This window comes from Echinops telfairi, unplaced genomic scaffold (genome assembly GCF_000313985.2).
Source record: "Echinops telfairi isolate 266 unplaced genomic scaffold, ASM31398v2 ScPeMD7_3;HRSCAF=10, whole genome shotgun sequence".
Taxonomy (NCBI): Eukaryota; Metazoa; Chordata; class Mammalia; order Afrosoricida; family Tenrecidae; genus Echinops; species Echinops telfairi.
This window is the reverse complement of record NW_022103899.1, coordinates 65,149,075-65,157,210: the sequence shown is the minus strand read 5'-3', so window position 1 is coordinate 65,157,210 and position 8,136 is coordinate 65,149,075. Positions and strand designations below refer to the sequence as shown.

At 56.4% G+C, this 8,136-nt stretch overlaps 1 protein-coding gene across 1 annotated transcript in view; it reads left to right on the top strand.

The window, feature by feature from the left end:
- LOC101648854 (contactin-associated protein-like 4) overlaps positions 1–4,826 on the top strand; it is a 109,121-nt gene extending 104,295 nt beyond the window's left edge. The window contains exons 22-24 of the mRNA XM_004701899.2: positions 2,000–2,212; positions 2,294–2,365; positions 4,248–4,826. Coding sequence (XP_004701956.1) covers positions 2,000–2,212; positions 2,294–2,365; positions 4,248–4,441 — 479 coding nt within the window. The 3' untranslated portion in view covers positions 4,442–4,826. The remainder of the gene's footprint in view (positions 1–1,999; positions 2,213–2,293; positions 2,366–4,247) is intronic.
- The last annotated feature ends 3,310 nt before the right edge of the window (positions 4,827–8,136 follow it).

Below are 8,136 nucleotides of genomic sequence, written 5' to 3'. Positions count from 1 at the left end.
GAACACTGGCAGTTGTCACGGAGGGTGTGAACACTGGCAGTTGTCACGGATGATTGTGAACACATGTCACGTGGCAGTTGTCATAGGGGGTGTGAACACCTGAGCAGGGGGCGGTGGGTGGGGGCTCTCACCAGGGGGCCAACTATCCTGAAAATGCACTCAGCCCACCCACAAGGACATCCAGGTCTGGGGGAAGCCACCTGAGTGCCTCAGCCCAGGAAACACTGACCACGTTCCTGAAAGAACAATGCACGAAACATTTACAACTGTACTGAGAGGGTAGTTCGTACAATGCAACTTAAAATTCCAAGTTGCTATGAAAAGCCTTGAAGTAATGTGCGTGAGACACTGTATAACAACCCATGAAAATAAACTACACCATTTAAAACTTAACGAATGGATGCATATGCAAGAGTAAGATTAATTTTACACATCAGCATTTTTATATATTTCCTTCAGTTAAACAAATGAAAGCATTAGGATGGAATTGAGAATACCCATGTTTTGTTCAAGAACCGGATAGTCATTATTACCTTACTCAGACTCCAAGGTTGAAGCTCTGGTCAGACAGTTAATTTTATGGCCTGGAGCAGTTGTGCTTCTTGAAACTTTAAATAAAAATCAATTTGCTGCATGCTCGAAGGGCACTAATTTTGACTGGGGTCTAATGACACTTCAAGGCTGGGCGTGCCGTCCATAACGCGAAGAAAGCAGGCACTTTAGTGCCTCCTCGCCCAGGCCTGGAAGCCCCTCAGAAGGACGTGCTGTTTCCCAGAGCAGGCTGACATCGTGGGTCATCGTCACACCCCAAAGAGGGACCCCACAGCCGAGGGAGAGACACAGGGAAGTTGAGCAGGGCCTGCCGACAAAGGCTCTGGAGTTGGGCGGGAGTCCAGTGCAGAGCAAAGGCTTGTTGGGACTCTGCAGATGCACAGCAGGAGAGGCACGCCGCTCCGTGAGGCCAGATGGATGCAGCCCCAGCACTCGGAGGCGGGGTCAGCTGGCACAGCACCGACACCCTCAGAAGCGAACCTTCTCTGAGCTGCAGCAACTTAACGGGCTCTGGGTCCCAGCAGAATGTGTGGACGCTGAGACCACGAGGGCACACGCACCCTGGACACCCAAGGGGGGAGGGGGAACAATTGGGCACCTTCAGACACCTTTTCTGCAGCAATTGGGGGGGGGTGCACAGTGCCCCCGATGCCACCAGCATCTGTTCTTGGACAGATGCCCACCTGCTGGCCCATGGAACCCAGCTGCCGCATCTTGAGGGTGTTAGAAAATCGCCGTGACCCAGAGCAGGGGCAAGGAGGGAGGCCAAGCCAGAGAGCCCCCCAAGGCATGTGTACAGACAGTGTGGCCGGCATCTGCTGCCACCAGTGGTCAGTGTGTGGACCCGGCTGTGGTGGCCGAGTGCCATCACCAGTTAATGGGTACAGGCCCTGGGAATGTGAGGTGCCACAGTGGACAGCAGGGCCAGCGTGTGGGTCTGCACCCCCTGGAGACAAGCAGACACTGCCTGAGTCCGAATGAGGTCATGGCGTACAAACAACCTGATGTGAGTGCCGTGTGGGGACAGGCCAGCAGACACATGGTTGGTTAGATTGCCCCAAAACAACCACTGCTACAAAATTGTTCAAGACGACGATGCCCGTTTCTAGGTGTGCGGTGGTTTTAGGTACTTCCGAGGGCCTTGGTATTTCAGGCGAGTCTGAGTCCACAGGGCTCTTCGAGTTTCATCGACTGTCCCTGTGGATTTTGATACGAGGGGGACAGCTGATCCCACCGTCCAAGCTGCTTTCCTCCACTGCCCTCCCACTGACCCCCACTGTCCCTCCCCCAGTGACCCTCTCCCACTCATGGGCCCCCACTGAGCATCCTTCGGTGCCTGTCACCACTGACCCCAATACTGACCGTGCCCCCACTAACCACCCTGAGCAGGGGCCTCTCTGCCGTGCCCACTAACATTCGTCCTTGTCTGTGTGTCTGTCGCCCACAGAGCCCGGCGGCCACGTGGACGCGGACACGGCGCAGGCGGGTGCTCGGGGCTTCGCCGGCTGCCTGTCCTCCCTGCAGTTCGAGCGCGTGGCCCCGCTGAAGGCAGCGCTGAGCCCCAGGCGGCCCATGGGGACCTCCCTGTGGGGCCCGGTAGCAGCGTCGCGCTGTGGAGCCCCGGAGGGCACAGCTCGGGGGTACCCCCACGCGTGGGCAGGTGGGCAGCGGGACGTGGGCGGGAACGGGGTGGGGAGTGGACTCTGTCCCAAGGCTGAGTGTGCCCCATTTTCCACAGCAGATGACTCCGGACGGACTGGCGAGGTGGAGCCCAAGTCAGACACAGGCCGGCGGGACTCTGCGGTGATTGGAGGTGGCTGCCGGCCTATAACTTCCTAGCGGGGTGATATGAGCCCAGGGGCCCCTTCCCCACTCTGGGCTGGAGAGCTAGGATATAGATAGCGGTGCCCTCTCTAAGAGAAGGCAGCACCAGGGCCCCAGCGCAGCTCAGACTGTGAATATAAAAAGAGGTATAAACCCCAGCATCCTTTCTCCCAGGGGTGCTCATCCTCATGGGGCGAAGGTGGGCACTGGGCTGCTAACGGGGTGGCAGAGGTTCATGCCCACCTAGGGATGCCCCAAAGGAAGGCCTGGTGATCCACTTCTGAAGCCCAGCCCTTGAGGTCCCCAGGGAGCACAGGGGTCCCAAAGAACCAGCGCCCCAGAAGCTGAGGTCCCCCTTAGAGTCAGGTTCCCCATATGCCTGGGCCCCCATTATCCAGGGTCCCCCTGAGGCCAGTGCATACGTGTGCCCCTCATGGTGTGTGATCATGATGTGACGGGGTGTCAGGGCCACCTCTGTGGTGTGTGCCCAGCACTGATAGAGGTCCACGGCCACTCCGATGAGGACAGGACTTGTCCTGTAGCAGTCGGCCAGGGCACAGCCCTGAACAGCCCCTCTACCCCACCCAAACCCCCACCCCTGCTCTGAGTCACAGTCTCTGGGGACTCTTGGGTTCCGAAGTGCAGGGAGAGTCCTCCTGGGGGTGCTGGCACCCCACCCCTCTCAACTCCCCATCTTCCTAATCACTGAAGTTTGGTCCACACAGAAGTCTTGGGGCGGGCATCGGGGAGAGTGGGGCTGGTCCAGGGAAAATCTCGGGGCCTGGGGGTCCTCAGTCCTGATAGGGAAGCAGGGCCGTGAAAAAAGGGTCATTGCTCTTGAAACAGGCTTCTGCGTCTGAGGGACCCCCTCCACGATCCCCAGACGTCTGTCCTCTTGCCACGTCCTCTGTGCACGTGGAGCAGAGCAGTGACCGACCACAACACAGGGTAGGCCTCCCCCGGCGCAGGGGCCCATGCCCTGGGCCTCAGCCAGGAAGCAGGCAGGTCCCCCTCCACCGGAAAGTCGGCCCGGTTCCAACAGAGAGTGGAGAGAACGGAGCCTTTCCACTGCAGGGTCAGCCTGCAGGCTCCAGACTCCACACAGGGGGTCTCTGCAGCAGAGCATCTGGATCTGCAGGACCACACTCAGGGGGACTCTTTCAGACCTCCACAGGCCCCCCTCTGAGGTGTTGCCTCATCCAAGCTGCGCAATTCTGAAGCCCCCTCGTAGGTATGAGAAAATGCATAGGATTCTCTACTGTAGGAGGCTTCAGGGGGCCTGGGGTGCGGGCGGGGGGCTGTACTTTTCAAAGGAGGCAGGTGTGTCTGCTTACCTATGAGCCCTGCTGCTTGTGGGGAGGCACCTGGACACCACAGCTGGTGCAGTCAATGAGACCCCTCCACCCACGACTGGCAGGTCCCGAGCTGCCTGGACCAAGTTCACAGAACTCAGAGAAGCCCAAATCTCAGCACCAAGCCAGACTCCTTGAGCCTTGATGGTCCCAGCCTCGGAGTTGGTTGGTGGCGGCGGTGGTGGTGATGGTGGTGGTGGAGGGCGGGCTTCCACTCATGGTGACCTGTGGACAGCAGACCCAGTCACTGCCCAGGGCCTCGAAGTCCACTGAGGTGACCACTGTGTGTGAGTGGCTTCCAACCCACACACCTCCCAGAACCAGACCCGTCCATGTTCCCTGTGACCCACAGCTGTGTGGGGGCCGATTTTCGCAAGTGGGTCACCAGGGCTTTCTCCCAGGCTCAGCAGAACAGGAAGAAGGTCACGTCCCTTGCACTGTGGGCAAAGCTGACCTCACAGTGTCCACCTGGGCAGAGGCTGCCTTCGGGTCCTGACTCTCCTAATCTTCCCTCTCCAGGTGTGGTCGCTGTGGTCATCTTCGTCCTACTGTGCATCACGGCTGTGGCCACACGCCTGTACCAGCAGAAGAACTTGTACCCAAACGAGGAGACAAAGTGGCCAGAGGTGCAGGACCCTCCTGAGGGTGTGCGCAGAGGCGACGTCCGTGCACAGGGTGCTGCTGGCGGGAGTCAGAAGGAGGACTTCTTCTGATGGATGACGGCCATGCTGTGAATGCCCGTGCTGCTGCCTGGTTCTGGAGAGCTGAGGTTCTCCTGGAGCCTGTGACGATGGCACCAAAGTCATAGTGCTGCACAGACCCACCGCCCAGAGACACCGAGAGCCTCCGAGTGTCACCAGGCAATGGATCCTGTCGCCATCCCTGTCCGTTTCTAAGACACAGCTGTCACCAGAAGCTGAGGTCTCACTCGCTGAGCGATGGGCCGTGGGCTCTGCAGGGAGACGTGCTGTGAAGCTCGGTGAGCCTTGGCCCAGTGTTGACACCTGCGCCTGCTGTGGACAGAACTAAGCACCTTCTTCATCGTATCTGTTGAGTACACTATCTCCTCCTGAGCCATAACCCAGTGGCCAAAAATAAACAGCCTTTCTGCCTTGTTCCCTTTGCTCGTCGATGCAGAGCGCTGTGAGCGTCTCTGAAAGGGTTCTCCTGGTGGCCCATTGATTCCCATTCAGATGTCCTTGCTCAGTTTGGACACATGGTGAGCCAGAGAAGCCACAGGTCACAGCACTGGGAAGGTGCAGACCTGACAGCACTGGGCATTTTGCCCTGACCTTGCCGCCCCTGTGTCATCCTGCCCCTGTAGACACTCAGCACTGTCCGGCTTATGCTGGACTCGGACAATTTGTCCCGAACGCCAGACTTGTGGAGCAGATGGAGCCACACACCCTGTTTCCACAGACATTTGTATTTCCCTCTGCAACCCTTGAGTAACACACGGTAGCAACTCTCTTTCCCTGAATTCTTGGTGAGAATGTCAGCCTGCTGCTTCTGTTGTTTGACTTATTTCCCCTCCCGTGGGTTCGCTGGGGCTCTCTGCCCCGTGAGAGCTTCTTTCTGGCCTGTGAGGGCAGCCAACCTCCGAGTGGCGGTCCTTGGGTGATAGCAACTGCTGGGGGTGCACACCAGCCTCCAAGTGGTGGCCCCTGGGTGATAGCAAGGTGCTTGGGGCGCACACCCCCTGTGCTTTTCCAGAAAGTGCTGCGGCTGCCCCCCCCCCACTACCCGCGCTGCCCCTGGGCAACCAGAACAGCCCTAAACTCCACCTTCTAGCCCCAATTCCAGACCCCTGGGCCCAGTTCTCCAAAAGTTCCCTGAACCAGTGCATTACCTGGGCCCCTCTCCTTAGAGTTCAGTCCAGGAGAGCAGAGGCTGGAGGTGGCAGAGTGCTCATCATGAACGTAGGAGTGCCGGCTCTTGGGCAGCCCCCAGGGGCCACCACATGTACCAAGCCAGGGTGCTGAGTGTGTCCACAGTGACAAGGTGGAGACGTGGATTCTGTGCTGCTCTCTCCTGTCCATTTCACATCAATTCTTTCCACTTTAGACATGGGGAAACACATCGCTCTGTCTTAATCTGTCTAAAAGGTCATCCCTTCTTACCATGCTGGGCTCCCCTCAAGTGTTCTGTAAATTGGAAGATCCCCCTCAGCACAGTAACTGGAAAAGGCCAGCTCTGGGGCACAGTCCCCAGATTTTCCCTGAGAGGCATGGTTTACCTAGAGAGGGACTCAGCAGAGACATAGTGGCTGTTCCTCTTTTTTCACGCAGAGCTGGCACAAATGGCCTCAAGACATCACAGCAGCTTCTACAGCAGTCTGTTGGGTTGAAAGGAGGGTGTGCACAGGTGGCTGGCGAGGCCAAGTGGCCACTGCCCATCACTGCCCACCTCCCTTGGAGGCTGGAATGTTGCACCCAAATCTCCTGGACATCCCCAGCAGCCGCTGCCCTGACCCAATTTGTAAAGCTTACCCTCCAGTTTGTTAATAGAACAGGATTTAAAAACAAAGCCAGGACTATATTTTAAGAGGATGTCTATGGCATGTGGACACGGTGAGCATGGGGTTTCACAGACAGCAGTGTCGCTGTGGAGACTTGCCACTGACAGGTGTGTCTGTGCACACCTCATGGGGCGGCCTGGGCTGCTGTTGCTCATACCCCCTGAGTTATTTTTCAATGGCTCAGGTGAAAAGCAAGAGGAAATTGGGGTTCATTTATTGATTGTTACCCGTAACAGAGCATGCAGGGTGCTCACCTTTCCCGATGTCAGGATCGAGAGAGCACAAATGTATTCTCCTACAAGCTTATATAGTCTTGGGCCCAGCAAGTCCCGGCAAGCACCTACATAACAGAATGGGCAGTAAAGAGTTTCAGTCTCAGAAACCCACAGAGGCAGTTCTTTTCTGGCCAATAGGGTTGCTATGAGTCAGCATCGACTCTAGGGCAGTGAGTTTGGTTTTTTGTCTGAGGTAAAGCCTTGGATAGCAGCAGGACTAGACTTGAGTCTCTGGGACCCCAGAGGGACAGAGGGGTACTTACAACTCTAAAGAATTAAGACAGCTCAGCAGCAGGGCTCTGCACCTCTGAGGCCACCCCAACAGGTATTACACAAGAGCCACTTAGCAGCAGAAAGCACGTCAGCCACCCAGCCTCCTGGAGCCCGTTCCCCTCCAGCCAGGAACCTTAAGACCAACGCTCCAGACTCATGCTGGGCTTGAGCTTGAGTGTGCTGGCACTTGAGTCCTTGGGGTGCTGGTCAAGTATGCTGACTTGGCTAGGCTGAGTGACCATCCCAGAATTCCATGGTTACTATTTCCAGTTGGGAGGCTCTGAGGGAGATTACCTCCTGCTACTATGAAGGAGTCAGGGTTGGGGTAGGCTTAGGGGTAGGGGTAGGGGTGAGGCTAAGGGTTAGGGATAAGGGTAGAGGTATGGGTAGAGATGCAGCCACAGTGTCCATCCATCTTGTGGCTGAAGCCATGGGCTCAGGCACAGGAATAAATGTGAGGATGGCGCAGGACCAGGTAGTGTCTCACTCTGCTTTACAAAAGGTTGGACCCGACTCAATGACACCTAACAATAACAGTTGAGTAAAAGCCAAATATTCACGTTAAATCCCTCAATCGATATATATTCCTACTGGTTTGCATTGACTTGTGTCCCTCTACACCCCCACCATTCCCACCCCAATGATCTCTTGGAGTTGTAGCCCTGTGCCTATGAATGTGAGCTCACGTGGGGTCCCAGGCTCTCCCTGCAGAGTGAGTGGGTCAGAAAGCTGTTCCTGGGCAGGGTGGGTCCTAGTCCTGTGCTCTCGATGGCGACAGCATGTGCACAGCGGAGCTGCTCCCTGGGCTTTCCAAGGTGATGACCTTTCAGAAGAGGACAAGCCCTGTCTTCTGAGGCGCCTCTGGTACATTTGAACCACCAGTCTGGAAGCCCACCTAAGTTCACGCCACCAAGGACCTCCAGTTTGTCGTAGGACGGGAGCACAGACCACCGACAGGCCCACACAGAGAGAAGTGCTGTGTGAGCACACACCTGTCAGCCCGTGGACAGCAACCTTGACCAGGATCCACCAGGAGTTGGGGGAGAGGCAGAGAGGTTTGTCTCCCGCAGCCTCCAGAGGTGTCAGCATTGACCTGCTACCTGTTTTGAATATCTAACCTCCAGAAACTGTGAGATGATGTGTTAGTTTGGGTTGACTAGAGAAACAAATCCAGAGACACTCATATGTGTAAGAGAGAGCTTTCTGAATTAACAGAATTGATAGATCTCTGGCAAACCTAACCAAAGAAAGGAAGGAACAAACGACATTTGCAACGATGAGGGATGAAACAGGGGACATTACAATGGACCCTAATGAAATTAAAAGAATAATTACACAGTAC